This window comes from Cyprinus carpio, chromosome A16, assembly GCF_018340385.1.
Source record: "Cyprinus carpio isolate SPL01 chromosome A16, ASM1834038v1, whole genome shotgun sequence".
Taxonomy (NCBI): Eukaryota; Metazoa; Chordata; class Actinopteri; order Cypriniformes; family Cyprinidae; genus Cyprinus; species Cyprinus carpio.
In genome coordinates, this window is record NC_056587.1 from 7,189,918 (window position 1) to 7,207,979 (window position 18,062).

Consider the following 18,062-nt stretch of genomic DNA (forward strand, 5'->3'; position numbering starts at 1 on the left):
ATCTTAAATTGTGTTCCGAAGAAGAATGGAGCTTTTACGAGTTTGGAACGACATGGGGGTAAGTGATTAATGACAAAATTTTCATTTTGGGGTGAAGTATCCCTTTAAAGCCTCTTAAAGTGATAGTTCACCTAAAAAATTTAAATTCATCGTCATTTAACCACCCTCAAGTTGTTCCAAACCTGTATGAATTTATGAGTTGGGCAATCATTATTATTATAAGTTATGTAGGAAAAATAATACAAAAATATTCTATCATGATTATTGCACTGCTTATTTATGCATGGTATCTTATAAAAACATTGATTTTGCATAAAGAAACTGTGAAAGGTTAGTGATTGATTTACATCTTAATTTGTTGTTTATAAGCTCATTCATACATATTAACTTAGTATTATTGAAGTATGGCACAGAAAATTAAGAGAATTCTTTGTTTTTTTTTTATGTGCTTGAAACTCATAAATCTGGTATTTCCGACTTCATTTGAAGGCCACATTATATATATGCAATTCACAAAGTTAAACTCCCTCACAGAGGAATGGCAGTTGGTCCTTGAGTAGTAAAATGGTTCTACATAATTGTTCTTTATTGCAATCTTTGTTTATGGTCTGAATTATGATGGAACTTACATCGTTTTGTAGTCTTTCATACAGCTGGATCACACAGTGTCTTACCCTGAAGGGAAGGCATGTTCCTCCAAAAAGAGTTGACTGACTGATGTGCATTTTTCTGCACCCAGAGACACAGAATAACCTCTGGCAATGAAGGACACATGATCATAAATTTCAACATGGCTCTGTCTGTGTTGACAGACAAAAGGCAGCCGCACCAGAAAATTGCAAGACCTGTTCCATGAGTCACTTGCCTGGAGCATCAGGTAGTCGCAAGGCTATTATTGCCACCTAGTGTTCAGGAGATTAACTGATCATACCTGAACACCAACTTTATGAAAGGAAAGTCTTGGTACATATCTTGGAACCAGGAAATCTTAATCTAGTGTAAATGTGATTGAAACAATGGAAAACTCCAAACATTTCCCCCACTTTGTCACCATTATCTGAGCCATAGCACTGTCTGTCATCATAAGATGCCATTAGATGTGTAGGGATGTTTTAAAACCTCTAAAGGAGAAATGCACTTAGCATCATTGAATTTGCCTTTTGCCTATTGCTTCTTGTTTGAGCAGGCATGCTGCCTGTGGCTCTCCTATGATGTTGGAATGGTTACAGAGAGAGTCTAGTTGAAAAACTTTGTCATGTTGGATTGTCAGAACATGCCATCAGACTCACGGCAGAGAAGGTGAACACTGCTTTATAATTATCCTGTCAGCGCAGTAGTTGTTCTCTGTACTGCATCCTGATATATAGACTCGCTGTACCCAGTGCTGCATGTAGTGAGCACAGACAGAGTCATGGGCCAAGTCCGTGTGTCATTGCGATTCAGGGAATTAGATACTTTCTCACAAACACTGGGATGCTCTGTTGTTCTCTGTAGAGTTTTATTCGTTTATTCCTTTATTATGTGCAGTAGTTCCAGAAAGTGTTTGCACACTTAAACCACACTTTAGATTGGAATTGCATTAGGTTGAAAATATTAAACCACATGTTGTCCATAAACAAATAATGTTTACTTTTCAAAAATACTTTTATAAAATTAAAAAAAAATATTATACAAAGAACAATAATAAATGGGTGTGTTTGGCATCAGTGTAAACATAACTTCATCAGATATGTTACAGTTTAACAATGATACCGTCGTAGAAATTAGTGTGTGTACAGCAAATGATAATGAAGAAATCTCAGCATGTACATCAAATCAACGAGAATGTATTAGTAGCATTCGTGGATCTCTCTCTCACACACAATTATTATTGTTCTTTATATAATCTTTTTATAAAAGTATTTTTAAAAAGTAAATAATTGGTTACTTAAAAATAAAATGATAGTTAAAAATAAACATAAAACATGCTGTTATTACAACTCTGAAGTGTATTTTTCAAATACTTGATTAAAGTTTCAACAATTACTGTGATATGAAAATTTGCTACGTCACATATCTTATTGTTTATATTATATTTGATACATAATTAGCACATAGTTTTATATATAATGCAATGACATTACATTTTTGTACATTTTGTGTGTGAGGAGTATCCAAAGACTTTTTGGGGACAGTATATACAATTAAATTTTTTGCTTTATTCGTTAGGTTTATCTTTGTCCTTGTGGTTTATAATATAATATAATATCGTTTAGTATACAAACCCGATTCCAAAAAAGTTGGGACACTGTACAAATTGTGAGTAAAAAAGGAATGGAATAATTTACAAATCTCATAAACTTATATTTTATTCACAGTAGAATATAGATAACATATCAAATGTTGAAGGTGAGAAATTTTGAAATGTCATGCCAAATATTGTCTCATTTTGGATTTCATGAGAGCTACACATTCCAAAAAAGTTGGGACAGGTAGCAATAAGAGGCTGGAAAAGTTAAATGTACATATAAGGAACAGCTGGAGGACCAGTTTGCAACTTATTAGGTCAACTGGCAACATGATTGGGTATAAAAAGAGCCTCTCAGAGTGGCAGTGTCTCTCAGAAGTCAAGATGGGCAGATGATCACCAATTCCCCCAACGCTAGTGGAGCAATATCAGAAAGGAGTTTCTCAGAGAAAAATTGCAAAGAGTTTGAAGTTGTCATCATCTACAGTGCATAATATCATCAAAGATTCAGAGAATCTGGAACAATCTCTGTGCGTAAGGGTCAAGGCCGGAAAACCATACTGGATAAAAGTGATTTTTGGGGCATTATATGGCACTGCATCACATACAGGAATGCTACTGTAATGGAAATCACAACATGGGCTCAGGAATACTTCCAGAAAACATTGTCGGTGAACACAGTCCACTGTGCCATTCGCCGTTGCCGGCTAAAACTCTATAGGTCAAAAAAGAAGCCATATCTAAAAATGATCCAGAAGCGCAGGCATTTTCTCTGGGCCAAGGCTCATTTAAAATGGACTGTGGCAAAGTGGAAATCTGTTCTGTGGTCAGAGGAATCAAAATTTAAAGTTATTTTTGGAAAACTGGGATGCCATGTCATCCGGACTAAAGAGGACAAGGACAACCCAAGTTGTTATCAGCGCTCAGTTCAGAAGCCTGCATCTCTGATGGTATGGGGTTGCATGAGTGTGTGTGGCATGGGCAGCTTACACATCTGGAAAGGCACCATCAATGCTGAAAGGTATTTCCAAGTTCTAGAACAACATATGCTCCCATCCAGACGTCGTCTCTTTCAGGGAAGACCTTGCATTTTCCAACATGACAATGCCAGACCACATACTGCATCAATTACAACATCATGGCTGCGTAGAAGAAGGATCCGGGTACTGAAATGGCCAGCCTGCAGTCCAGATCTTTCACCCATAGAAAACATTTTGCACATCATAAAGAGGAAGATGCGACAAAGAAAACCTAAGACAGTTGAGCAACTAGAAGCCTGCATTAGACAAGAATGGGACAACATTCCTATTCCTAAACTTGTGCAGCTTGTCTCCTCAGTCCCCAGACATTTGCAGACTGTTATAAAAAGAAGAGGGGATGCCACACAGTGGTAAACATGGCCTTGTCCCAACTTTTTTGAGATGTGTTGATGCCATGAAATTTTAAATCAACTTATTTTTCTCTTAAAATGATACATTTTCTCAGTTTAAACATTTGATATGTCATCTATGTTGTATTCTGAATAAAATATTGAAATTTGAAACTTCCACATCATCGCATTCTGTTTTTATTCACAATGTGTACAGTGTCCCAACTTTTTTGGAATCGGGTTTGTATTTGTATTTGTAGTTATATTAAGTGGGATTACCAATAAAAATGACTTTTTTTTGCTGAAAATATTTTTATGTTTTTCTATTCTGTTTTCCTCCTGCCAAAATAGTTATCCAGTAAATTTAAGTAAAAGGCTAATCATTCTAATTAATCACTGTCCTTGGTCTAATTATTATTATTTTTTTAGTCTATATTTGTTTGTGCATTGTCCATTATTCTTAAACGCAGCTGGAGCTGCTCTCATCCGGAAGGTTCTAGTGTAGTTTCTCATGCCATTTTTATTCTCATCCATCTTTTCTCCTTTTGGTTACCATTTCCTCCACAGATTTAAATGAGAGACACACAGGGGCTTAATTTTTGCCCTCCTTCACCCCAAACGTCTCTAATGAGTGGAGTTTGGTCCAGGCAGTAATGACGCTCTGTATGGGCCATGCCTTTAATGGCTTCCTGCTCTTTACAGTTCCAGCACCTCGGGCAACTTTTTTGTACAGTCAGGGGATTTCTGCAACACTAATGTTATTGCGGACAGAGGACAGCTGTATGGTTTGAGCAAACAAGCCACACAACTTTTCTAGCATGACTGAGATTTAGTGAGTTTGCATTTTTTACTGTGTGTGTATCTGTGTGTTACTTCCAGGATACTATAGAGTTCCCACATAGACGTGATAGCAGGTACTAGGCACGCGCCTTTGTACATTCACAAACACAGTCAGCCCGATGTGAGTCTGATTTTGTTTGACAGTTTTATGACAGAGGGCTGAAATTATGGATGTATTTTCTTTACTCCCCCCTCATCAACCATCAGTTAACAACACATAAAATTCATATAATTACATCTTGGTTTCCATTCTGAAGTTTGTATAAAATTTTCACCTATTTTCTTCTTCCTGTTAAGGCTGAGTTGTAGCCGCGCTCCCTCAACCGAACATATTCACAAGGCTTTGGTGAGAAACACGTGGCAGGCAGGCTGAGCTTCACTTGCCCCCGTAAAACGCAGCCGAGTCCATGTTTTTATGCTCTCATCTCAAAGGCTTTCTACTAGGCCTCATGGAGATGAGAAAAATGCACAATGTGCCAAAGAATTTTGCAACATGACATGAATCAGGCAATGGTCAAGACCACGACAGTCTGACGAAGCATTACTTCCTATTAGTGTATGTGGGAGAGTTCACATAAACACTTTATAGCTTCAGCTTTGCCAAAAGCGGCACCATTTATGTATGTATTTATTTATTTATTTGTATTTTTTTATATATATATTTTCTTTTTCAAAAGTTTGGAGATTTCTAGTGCTTTTAAAAGAAGTATTTTACGCTCACCAAGACTGCATTTATTTGATTTCAAATTATATTTTAAAATGAATTAAAAAAGGAAACAGTTATTTTAAATTATAATATTTTACAATTTTTTTTTTTTTTTTTTTTACTGTATTTTTTTTTTTTTTTTAGGCTTGAAGACCAGAAGTGTATATAGTAAAAATACATATGTGTGTTATGTTAAATGTTTATATGGATAGTGGTTGTTTATTTGTTTATTATAAAAGTACTAAATAAAAATGTATCTACTGTACAGTATATTTTTGATAATGTTTTTATAACTAGAATTCTGGACTGGAGATTTTCTGGAGATTCTAGATTTTGTTTAAAACCATACAGATTTATCTTAAACCACAGTTCTGTTAAATGCTTGATTCTAATTGGTTGACAGATGTTGAAAGGATATGGCTACTTTTAAATAACTACACAGCTATGAAGTGTCACGAGTCTTGAACGTGTTACATTTTCATGCCGAATTATTTCAGTTATTTAAAAAATGGTTTAAATTCTACCACAGCAAAAGAGCCACAAAAACACTAAACGACTAAACAAGCATATGACAAACAATAGGATAAAAATGTCAGACAACTTTATTTCTGAAATGACTTTTAACACTCTCTCGGTCTTTCTGTCTCTCTCACACACATGCATAAAACACACACACACTCACACGTGCACAGAGACTCTCATGCACACACAGAACCTTATTTGCAGAATTTCCTCTCTACTTAATCACTGGAACAAGCAACAAAGTTGTACACAGAAGTGTTTTGATAACGAAAACCTAAAGACGAGGTCATCGTGGACCTCTTATTTACTTGAATCTGAATTATTTCTGTGGCATCACCAAAGGCGTTTCACGTCTGCCTGCCATTGGTTGAGCCAGTATTAAGCATGGAAAGTGTATTTTAACATTTAAAAAAAAAATTCAGATATGTTAACCTTTTAAAACCTCTGTTTTTGACAGGTTGGCTGGAGCACCGCTCGTGACTACTACACGTTCTTGTGGTCACCTATTCCAGACAACTACACCGAGGGAACCGCAGTCAACAGATCTGTGGTTTTCCAAGGTAAAATAACATTGTGAAAACAGGGTTTCATGCAAGCATTTCTTCATTGAATGTCGTGCCAAAGAGAAGGCCTCTCAAAGCTTTTAATATGTAGTGACGGATGCAATAAAATAGGAAACACTGAGGCCTCCTATTAGAAGGCTGAAGTGTTGATGGGCCAGTTTTACTGGAGTGGTTCAGGTCACATACTGGAATCTTTGTGAGGGATTATAGGGTTTCTGTGGCATGAGTCCGGATTCCTCATGGCAATTAAGAAAATATACCAGTAAATAAAATGGATACGAATCTGTCATAAAGCTGCTGTGGAACAGTAAAGTTATGATGTAAATGATGGACTTCAGGCTACATTCATTAGTCTTAGCTGTCGTTCATTAGAGTCCTATGGGAAAGACAAATGAGTTTAATACATTCCATGAACTGCTCTAACGATAGGATTGTTCTCTCTGCTTGATTTTGGGGTATTTTGCAGGTTATTATGTTCCAAATGACGATGGTGAGTTCTACCAGTTTTGCTATGTCACACATAAGGGAGAGATCCGTGGGGCCAGCACTCCATTCCAGTTCCGTGCACACAGCCCCACAGAGGAGGAGCTGCTGACAATGGAGGATGAAGGAGGATCTGATATCCTGGTGGTCACCACCAAGGCCAGTTACCTGGAGGTGAGGAGATTTCTTTTTTTTCTGTTACTGCTGAACTAAAGATTTCTTGAACTATAGTTAAACTGTAGACTTCTAGTCAGTTTTCACATGCCAGAATTGTCACTTTCGGTACTTTTACCAGCGAAAGATGGAAGAAATTCAACAGGAAAAGAAGGAGCTCTTGGAAAACATGGACCTACTTCAGAAAGAGAGGGATGAACTGATTGATGACAAGGACAGACTACAAAAAGAATATGAGCAGGAGCGAGAGAGCAGCGCTCAGCTCAGGAAAGATGTGCAGGTAAGATGGGACAGAGAGAAAAAAATGTCACGAGTTCAAAAGAGGATTTTTTTTTTTTTTTCAGATTTTTTTTTATTGTCCTGACATTATAATATTTTAGAAATATATTGGAAATTGAAATGTTTTTTTCACATTGTATTGAATGGGTAAAAGACAGGATGTTTATATATACAGGTGCATCTTAATAAATTAGAATGTCGTGGAAAAGTTCATTTATTTCAGTAGTTCAACCCGTGTATTAAATAAATTCAGTGTACACAGACTGAAGTACTTTAAGTCTTTGGTTCTTTTAATTGTGATGATTTTGGCTCACATTTATCAGAAACCCACCAATTCACCATCTCAACAAATTAGAATATGGTGACATGCCAATCAGCTAATCAACTCAAAACACCTGCAAAGGTTTCATGAGCCTTCAAAATGGTCTCTCAGTTTGGTTCACTAGGCTACACAATCATGGGGAAGACTGCTGATCTGACAATTGTTCAGAAGACAATCATTGACACCCTTCACAAGGAGGGTAAGCCACAAACATTCATTGCCGAAGAAGCTGGCTGTTCACAGAGTGCTGTATCCAAGCATGTTAACAGAAAGTTGAGTGGATGGAACAAGTGTGGAAGAAAAAGATGCACAACCAACCGAGAGAACCGCAGCCTTATGAGGATTGTCAAGCAAAATCGATTCAAGAATTTGAGTGAATTTCACAAGGAATGGACTGAAGCTGGGATCAAGGCATCAAGAGCCACCACACACAGACGTGTGAAGGAGTTTGGATACAGTTGTCGTATTCCTCTTGTTAAGCCACTCCTGAACCACAGACAACGTCAGTGGCGTCTTACCTGGGCTAAGGAGAAGAAGAACTGGACTGTTGCCCAGTGGTCCAAAGTCCTCTTTTCAGATGAGAGCAAGTTTTGTATTTCATTTGGTAACCAAGATTCTAGAGTCTGGAGGAAGGGTGGAGAACAGGGCTCTGAACTGGTTCAAGGAACGAAAACGAAAACAAACAAAATTTTGACAGAAACAGAAACGAAATCAAATTTTATAGTTCCGAACAGAATCGACAATTTGAAATGGCCATTAACCGGTTAATAACGTTATTTTATCCTTCCATTTAATATTTGAAATTTGCTGTCAACTAATAATGAATTCCAGTAGTAGGGCCTACAGTATGCAAATGTGACGCTGAAGCCACGAGTGAAATGTCCGCTCAGCTGTGAACTCATCATAGGTAAGTCGCAATGGCAATGCACAGCCTTTAGAGTTTATCTGAGGATAGTGTAAGATGAATTCAACAGATCACACGCACCTGCAGCGCTTCTGTGAATGGAGACAACAGAAAAACTATAGGGCTTACATAAAAAGGAATATAGGCATATACATTCAATATATTTCACTTAAATCATATTGACAGATTAACGAAACGAAAGAAAAAAATGTGCTAAATTACGGTTCATTGTGACATGTTCCAAAGTTTTCGGAAAGGAAAACGAAACAGCAGAGAGTAGTTTTCTTTATTTTGCAAAAGCTTTACAGTTTTAATTATTTTGCAAAAGCTTGGCAGCTTTGAATAATGTCTCGCTTCTTTATAACCAGCGTTGGTATGATCATCGTGCCGACGCCTTACGCACACACAACATAATTTTGCTATATTGAAGCCTGTTCATTATCAAAATAAAATGCAGTTAAAGAAACAAATAAAAATTTACACTGTTCTGTTTTACAAAATGTGTTGCGTTCAGCATGACTGCGCCTCACTGTGCTGATAAAGCCGATGTGAAGGATGGTGTTTTATGTTGATGAAAGTACAAACACTATGTAATAAATAATATTTTAGCATCCAGATACGTCGGGAACATGGAAACATTTGGATTTGTGCCGAATGAGAGAGGTAGGCATCAGCTTCACCTTAAATTCATTTGTTTTTTGATTGACATTTTTATAGCCTAAACTTTAGAGAATTTGTTTTGGAGAGAAACTAATAACTGTTTTTATAATTTTTGTAAACATTTTGCTTTAGACTATAGGGACTTTAGCCTTCATTATTTCGGAAAATAATAGGGCTAATAAAATGCGACGTGAGCCACGAGTTGTTTTTTATTCACTCTCAAAATGCAATCGTATACAAGTGTTTTTTTTTAACAATTTTTAACAATGCAGCAAATATTTTTAAATTTCTTTGATGTATTTTGATTTTTTTTAGGTTTTTTGTTGTTGTTGTTGTTTTTTTTGTTTATTTGTTTAGTAGCCTACATTTGGCCAAAATCTAGAAAAGATGATGCTGTATTGGCTGTGACTAAGTGCAGTGGGTTATTGGCTAACGTTACCAGATCTCTCTTTTTTTCTTTTCTTTTTGAGTAAAGAAAACACTGTACTTTATTATTATTATTATTATTATTAGGCAAAGAAATTTTTTTTTTTTTTTTTTTAAATAACGTTATTAACCAGTATTTCTTCCACCCGAACCGGTTTTGGAACAGTAATAATATCAGAGGAACGCAGGAACAAAAACGTTAAAATATTGATTCTACTTGGAGTGAACCGATTACATTTTTTTTTGTTTTCAAGCCCTGGTGGAGAAGCTCATAGCCCAAGTTGCTTGAAGTCCAGTGTTAAGTTTCCACAGTCTGTGATGATTTGGGGTGCAATGTCATCTGCTGGTGTGGGTCCATTGGGGTTTTTTGAAAACCAAAGTCACTGCACCGTTTACGAAGAAATTTTGGAGCACTTCATGCTTCCTTCTGCTGACCAGCTTTTTGAAGATGCTGATGTCATTTTCCAGCAGGATTTGGCAACTGACCACACTCCCAAAAGCACCAAAAGTTGGTTAAATGACCATTGTGTTGGTGTGCTTGACTGGCCAGCAAACTCACCAGACCTGAACCCCAGAGAGAATCTATGGAGTATTGTCAAGAGGAAAATGAGAAACAAGAGACAAAAAAATGCAGATGAGCTGAAGGTCACTGTCAACGAAACCTGGGCTTCCATACCACCTCAGCAGTGCCACAAACTGATTACCTCCATGCCATGCCGAATTAAGGCAGTAGTTAAAGCAAAATGAGCCCCTACCAAATATTGAGTACATGTACAGTAAATGAACATACTTTCCAGAAGGCCAACAATTCACTAAATGTTTTTTTTTTTATTTTTTTTTTTTTTTTTTTTTTTTTTTTTTATGAAGTATTTTTTTTTTTTTTTTTTTTTTTTTTTTTTTTTTTTGTTTAATGTGAGCCAAAATCATCACAATTAAAAGAACCAAAGACTTAAACTACTTCAGTCTGTGTGCACTGAATTTATTTAATACACGAGTTTCACAATTTTAGTTGAATTTCTGAAATAAATGAACTTTTCCACGACATTCTAATTTATTGAGATGCACCTGTATTTACAGAATTTTGTCTTTTCAAATATGATGTTAAATTTTTTTTTTTCTTTTTAGATGCATTACATCTAAGTTCACAGGCTGTCAGTACCCCCTATTGAGAGTCTCTCTTCAGACTCTTTACATAAAATATAATAAAAATAATTGACAATAGACATGACAGTCATCAACATCATTGCCATTTGTTGCTTTTAAGTGGCAATTTTCATAAAGTATAAATGTATCAGCTCTGAGGCAGAGCTGGTTTAAAGATGAAAACAAACACAGCCATTTCTGGCTGTTAATTTTATGACCACACTTTTATATGTTGTTTTATTTGCTGCTAAAATAATTCTAAAAATAATATTCTGCACATGAAGTAATACTGCAGAAGAGACTGGAGTGGGATTTGGAGACCTGCTTTCCCATTAGTCATGTTTGCAGATTCTCAGAGACCACGCTCAAGCATAACTCAAGAGCCAACAGTCTATTCTGCAGCAGCTGGGAAGACAACATGCTTATGACCGAGGGAATTTACGTGTGTATACACAGGAGTTGCAGCTGTCTGCCCAGAGCTTGCAGGAGGAGAGAGAGGAGGTGAAGAGGAGAATGGAGGAGAGTACAGCACGACTGTTGCAGTTAGAGGAGGATCTGATCGGAGTCACACAGAAAGGCCTGCAGAAGGAGACCGAACTAGACTGGTGCGATTTCCTGCCATATTGAAGTAGCCACAAACAGCCAATCAGAGAAAGCTATAGAAATCCGTTTGATTATATTAACAAACTAGGGTTGTCATGATACCAACATTTCCATAGTCAATTCCAGTTAAATTTTGTGATTCTCAATTCCATAACCACAGATAAAACAGTATACTATTGGTCCAAAATTTCTATTACAAAATATATATTTAAAAACGTTATCAGATTAAATCAAAACAATGGCATACAGCCTTCAAGTATTTTTCAATAAAGTTTTCATCAGCAACTACTGATACTAGTGATGTTTTTACATTTTAGTCTAGCCTCAAAGTACCAGGACTTTTGATATCCCTGTAACAAACCATGTGACTGTTTTACATATCTTTAGATAGAATCAGATATATTAATATCTTTAGAAGATTCACTTTGAGAGCTTTGACGAGAGAAGAGTTTCTTTAGCATATTCTAGATACGTTCCTTGTGTGGCTGAATGATTGATAACGGCTCTGATTTGACAGCCTGAAGGATCGAGTGAAGAAGTTAACCCTGGAGAAAGAGGCTCTTGAGTGTCAGCTGAAGAATGAGAAAGATGAGAAGGAGCTCTATAAGGTAACGCCACTCGCTCGCAACCTCACAACTTGGGAGCAGGAAGTTCTTTGATTTAAATCAGTGTGTTTTATTTATGAGATATAACCACTGACTGGTCTGTGATACACAGTTAGATTCAAGTGCTGAATAACCAGATTCTTTTACATTTATTTTTGTATTTTATATATTTACTTTTTTAAGGGATTTTATCATTTTAGTTTTTCGAAGTAAATAAATTAATCAATATAATTAATTATAATAATATATTAAACAGGGTTTATTTGTGCTTTACACAAAAGCTAAGAAAAAGTGCTTTTATTGTGTTTTGAATACTTATGCGTGGAAACTTATTTATCCTTAATCTGTATGTTTTGGTTTAATATTTGGACTTTTGATGAATAAAACTGACACATGCCCATTCCTAAATATAATTGCTTGGTATTTTTATACAACGCTTATATTAATATAAAATATATTTAATTTACCTAAAACCAACAAACAGACAATTCTGAGCTGTTGTTTTTAAAAAAAAAAAAAAAAAATAAAGTGGAGTACAGACCCTCATTCTCCTTTTCCTAATTGCTCTGGCTTGCACTTTGTAGTTCTCACTCTCCATCACTCACTTTGTCTCACCCTCTATTCCTACTTTCTTGTGGCGGACACAGGAACTGGGCGTTAACGCTGGGCTGTAGCCACGGAAACACAGGCAGCCCTCACTTCACAGCAGCTGCCTGAGGCAAAAAAAGAGAAGGGTGGGAGGAGAGCAGAGTTGCTGCTCTCTTACTGCTGCGTTATAATTAGGTTTAGCTCACTTACTTCCTCACCGTGCGGAAATACACCTCATTGTAGAGATTGTGTGGATAATTGGGAGCTCGTCCCGGATCTGGACTGGCTTTGTTACACTGCTAGTTTTATGTGCCATGTGCCCAGGTTATTGCACAGCGGATGTGCAAAGAGAATCTCAAACAGTCTATTTGAATCTAGTATCTCTGTGTGTGTTTGGCACAGATTCACCTGAAGAACCGTGAGCTTGAGAACACTAAGCTCAGTGCTGAGCTGCAGATGCTGAAATCTGTGGATGTGAATAAGGAGAACACCATTGCTCAGCTGAAGGAGGAGCTCACTAGAGTCAAATCCTGCCTGGCAGAGAAAGAAAAACAGCACCGCCAGCTACTGGCCAATAGTTCACCTTCGGTACACACACGAAAGCTTCTACTTAACCTGCATTTCATATAGAGTGCTGCAGGAATGAATCCTAAAACGAATTAATTCTATTTTTTGCCGTTGGCTTCACTCGCAGAAGATATACGGAAATGTGTGCATATTTGTGTGTGTTTGTATTCTTATGAGTGTTATTTTTGTGTTTGTCAGGGGGAAAGTAAGGCTCTCAGGGAGCAGCTCAGGCAGAAAGAGGAGCAGTTACAGGCAACCCAGCAGCAGGCAAATATGCTAAAAGCTGAGCTGCGTGACTCCTCCAACGCTCGTGACAAAAGCATGGCTGACTTATACCATATCCGCCTGGAGGCCGAGTCTTTCAAAATGGGACAGATGGAGGCCCAGGCTGAGTGTAGCCGCCTGGAAAAGCAGCTGGAAGAGATGAAAAACTCAACCCAGCAGGAGGCGGTAAAGAGATGCCCACCATGTTTCAAAAAAAAAAAAAACTGATTAGGCCATGACTTTACAATTTAGATAAACACCTGAATCCAGTATGCCTTAGTCACAAAAGCCTATTATCCAGATTGCACACTGTGTACCACTTATAACGATGCAACTAAAGAATCTTATGATCTGTTCTCTCTTTGTCATCGTTTAACTGCAAACCATTATAACGAACTAATCTCTCTTTCCCTCAGCAGTGTAAAGAGTTCGATGGGTTGGCTGTTGCCGAACTGCAGAGAGAAGTTGAAGATTTACGGCTCAGGTTGCAGATGGCTGCTGAACACTATAAAGACAAGTATAAGGAATGCCAGAAGCTCCAGAAACAAGTGGTCAAGCTCACTGAACAGCAAGAAGTGAGTAAACCCTCAGTTTGCAGTTATATAGCTATACCACCTGCAGAGTCTTGTGTTTTGAGTTTTTATGGTTTTTGTTCTTGTGTTTTGTTTTGTTTTGAGTTAAGTCCAGGGTCTGAACCAGCAGCTGGTCCTTTATCTGCCAGTCCAGAGGCATCTGCACCAGGTAAGATCATACTAAGCAATACAAACTACAACTTCAGAGTGTTTAGGGTCATTGTATGGACACACTGTTGTGTTCTCTGGATTGCTAACAGGAAGCCCAGGTACTTCAGATGCTGTGCTAGATGCCATCATTCACGGCAAGCTGAAAAGTGCAAGCAAGGAGCCTGACAAAAATGACAAATACAGGAAATGCAAACAGATGCTTAATGTGAGTACTCGCCTTTTGCTCTCCTCTCACTGACATACTGGATCTGCTTGATATACTAGAGTAGGTAGGAGTGTAATGATCCCTCAATATGGATCAATACATCGATCAGATGTGAAGTGTTAAGATCTATCAATACGACATGTAAAATATTGATCCTTGTAGTATAAATAGGCAACTTATTTTGCCACTGTCCACATTTTCACGCAATGTCCATTACTGTCAACGTGTGCATTCTCGTTCAAACTCATGTGTCAGGACTCGATATAAGGACTGTCTGAAGGCAAAAGGTGAGCATAAGAGACGCTGTGGGAAGATGTTAGAAGTTTTCTGCATGCGGTGCCACACACGCACACATCCGAAGCGCACGCATACAGACAGAAAACTGAATTAAGTTCCCTTCCACTTTTTTGTGCTTGGATGAACAAATACAGACAAAATGACATCAAAATGCACATCTGGACAAATATCCTAGTAAACACAGTTGGTTATGTAAACAGCTGAGAAAGAAAACGCATGTGTAGCAGTATATTGGATCTGTGTTTTCACGCCATAAAGTGAAAGCAGACTAACAGTAAACCTGCTGCTTTCAAAGAAAAAAAACAATCTCTTGACTGAACAACTTTTGTTCCGCAGGAGGAACGAGAGCGCTGCAGCTTGATAACCGATGAGCTCACAAAGATGGAGGTGAAGCTAAGAGAGCAGAAGAAAACCAATGAGGGTCTGCGAATGCAGCTGGCTTCTGAGGAGGATCGCTACAAGGTCAGCATCACCTACTGGTCCAGAGTTTAAACTAAAACTTAATTCTGTACTATACTAGAGGACATTTGGGATTAACAAGCTACTATGTTATACAGAAACACAGATAACATTAAGATGGGCAGCATGAATGAGTGACACAATAAAAGACAGATGACAGCCTGGTGACCACTGTTCAGTCAGATTCCATTTACTGTTGTTGGGCGAATTTTCATGGGTGAAATCCAGTCATTTCAATAGGAATCCATGCAATTAGAAATTTCATTTGAGGGTGAAAGTTTTCCCCATGCAGATTTCACAACGAAGTTGTCAAGTTGGATTCACTGAAATCATACATCGCTTCACTATTGACAGTAGACCATGAACCTTTTTGCCTAATGAAATTTTGCTAATGTGACCACATTTATAGGCTCACAGCAATCCTTCCCCTTTCTGGAAAAGAGCTTAAGCTGGTAGATTTTTTGGTACACAAAGCTGGTTTCGACTGCACCTCAAGACTGCTTTGTTTCTTATAGCTATTATCATTATAGCTATTATATGTATCTTAAACATTGCAGTCCAATTCACATACTCATTTACATGTGCATTACATGTATTCTGAACAAAACTTGCACATGTACAGTTCCCAGCAATTTTCAGAACCAGAGAAATACATGTGATAATGTCATCAGAACTATAGTTAGTATAATTGCCATTTTTGCCTTGACGACATATTTAAAAAGAAAGCCAACATATATGTCAGAAGAGTGTTTTGGGCAAATAAGTATTTTTCTCTACTGAACAGTTCTTAAGATGTGAGATGTAAATAAACATTTGTATGACACATGGGTATCTGACACGTGGTCATGTAAATATGTTAAACTGTTTAAGACCTGATAAAGGAAAATAGTTTAAGCATAAACCTATCCACAGAGCTAGATATTTGCCCATTACATGTAAACATGTAAACACCTTATCCTGCATTCCGTTGGCTTATGCACGTGTCTAAATATGTGACAGGAAAGTGTCCTTACGGCAGATTATTGGGGATTTAAATGCATCCAGCCACAGTGAGTATTTTGTGGTACGGGAGGAGGAAATATATCACAAAAGCTGACTCTTTCTTGACCCAAGAAAAAATATGTTCTCATCTCGTGCAGCCATACAGGACAAGTGGTATGTGAGTGAATGAGTTTCCTGCTGCAATTTTGGGATAGTGTTTGGTTTTTTAATTTTTTAATGTTATGGGTTTTTTAACGATTGTAAAACACGTGGAATACATGGATGCCTACATTTTGACGTCACCGCCGGGAAATTGATTTTTGAAGGGGTCATGAATTGAGAAATCAGATTTTCCTCAGCCATTGTTCTATAAAACATCTTTTTTAGTTTCAGAGCTCAAAACGTCCTTGTTGGTCTAAAAACAGCTTTTATTAAAACCAAGATCAGAAAATGACTCGTTTCAGATTTTGTCACATTATGACGTCGTAGTGCGACGAAAGCCTGCCTCTGTAGAATCAGATCAGTGCCTACTTCTACATCATTGTGTCTTTGGCCCCGCCCACTGGAGCGTTAGTGAGATGAGAAGAAGAGAAGATAAAAGGATTTTCCAAAGGATTTTAATCCTAGGAAAGTGGTTATTTATTTTTAACTATGTGGATGAAGACTTTGGTTCCAAAACACGATAAACTGCATTTTTTTAAAAGCTGAGTTTCCGCCAAAATCAATATTGTATCTGGGCAGTATTGAAAAGTCAATTTGTAATTTTACGCAAAATGCGATACCCGCCGAGTTATTAGGTCATGTTTTCTCCCTTTTTTTCCAAACCGTGACAAACGCCAGTCTCCCTTCTCTGCAGAATACGATATATCCGCTCAACCAATCACAGCGCACCATTCCACACACTCTACAGTAATGGCGGCGCTTTGAATTATACACCCGGCATCCTAGTTTTTCTCATCTACTTTGTACTTTGTGATCAACAAACAAGGGCTGCACGATAAATCACATGTGATTGTAATGCGCATATCATCAATAAAGCCGATTCTTTGATTAATAGTACCAGTAAATCTTCATCACGTGCTTTCAGATGGAGCGGCATTTAATACACAAGAGCCGTAGATCACCGACAAGCTGCACTATATCGCGTTCATTAGATGAATCGCATTCGATTATGAACGCAATATTGTGTAGCTTGTCAGTATTAGTGTTTTTATTAATGCCAGCTGTGAGGTTTTGAAATTCCTTACTCTCCAATAAAAGCACTTCAGCAGTTTATAAACCGAGTAAATGTCCCTGAAACTTTCATAAAGATCCATTGTTTTTATTGGATTTTTTGGATTAAAGAATACAACTTTATAATAAATCTTTGAAAATCAAAATCTGTATTTAAATTTTAATGTTATTATAACCTAAAGATGCAATGTGAAAGTTTGAAACAGAAAATAGTGGTTTTCATCTTGCCACTTTCTTGGTAAAGAAAACACATATTTTCTCAAATTAATTAAAATGGATTTATAGCGTTTTGGAACCAAACTCTTCATTTGTTTGTTCAGTACATTTTCTATTATAGCAGATAGCTAAAGCGACATTCAGTGGCTAAGATCTGGGACTCAACAAAGGGAAGCTGTGCTGTGTTTTTTCTCTTTGGTACGTTTCGAACAATATGACTCAGATCAGAGGGAAATGTGATCACAGATAAGCAGACCTTCAGATGTTCTGATAAGAGATCCAGGACGACCTTAGAAGCGTTTTCTCCTCCACACTGTTTATGGCTGCACTGAGTCAAGCCCGATATCATTGCATTAGCACAAATACACTGACAGTGCTGGTTTACGAGCATGTCACTGAGGAGACTGACTTTTACTGCTGTTTACATGAGACATGGAGACAGTGGAGGAAGGACAGTTGGGAGTCCTGGGATCAAGACAGGATAATGCATCTGCTGGCTGCCTCCCTACACAGCAGGAGACAGAGCGAGGGACTCAGTTCTGTTTAAGTAGTAAGGTCATGTGCAGATCAGTGGTAGTCTTCAGGCTTAGTTTATGGTTTCTCTGCGTGACTCATGTGGAGCCATGCAAAAGCCATCTTGTGTTTAACATGGAGAGTGTTTTTTTTTCTTTTTTTTTTTACTA

The 18,062-nt window shown here is 37.5% G+C and overlaps 1 protein-coding gene across 4 annotated transcripts in view; it reads left to right on the top strand.

The window, feature by feature from the left end:
* The window catches only part of LOC122133955 (tax1-binding protein 1 homolog B-like), a 31,616-nt gene that overhangs the window by 9,597 nt on the left and 3,957 nt on the right, over positions 1–18,062 (top strand). For 2 of the 4 annotated variants that reach the window (XM_042772303.1, XM_042772305.1), the window contains exons 3-13: positions 6,122–6,224; positions 6,694–6,884; positions 7,006–7,164; positions 11,075–11,223; positions 11,739–11,829; positions 12,817–13,002; positions 13,180–13,431; positions 13,662–13,824; positions 13,921–13,986; positions 14,078–14,193; positions 14,827–14,952. In XM_042772303.1, coding sequence (XP_042628237.1) covers positions 6,122–6,224; positions 6,694–6,884; positions 7,006–7,164; positions 11,075–11,223; positions 11,739–11,829; positions 12,817–13,002; positions 13,180–13,431; positions 13,662–13,824; positions 13,921–13,986; positions 14,078–14,193; positions 14,827–14,952 — 1,602 coding nt within the window. The remainder of the gene's footprint in view (positions 1–6,121; positions 6,225–6,693; positions 6,885–7,005; positions 7,165–11,074; positions 11,224–11,738; positions 11,830–12,816; positions 13,003–13,179; positions 13,432–13,661; positions 13,825–13,920; positions 13,987–14,077; positions 14,194–14,826; positions 14,953–18,062) is intronic. The other 2 variants (XM_042772304.1, XM_042772306.1) reach the window with 2 other exon arrangements.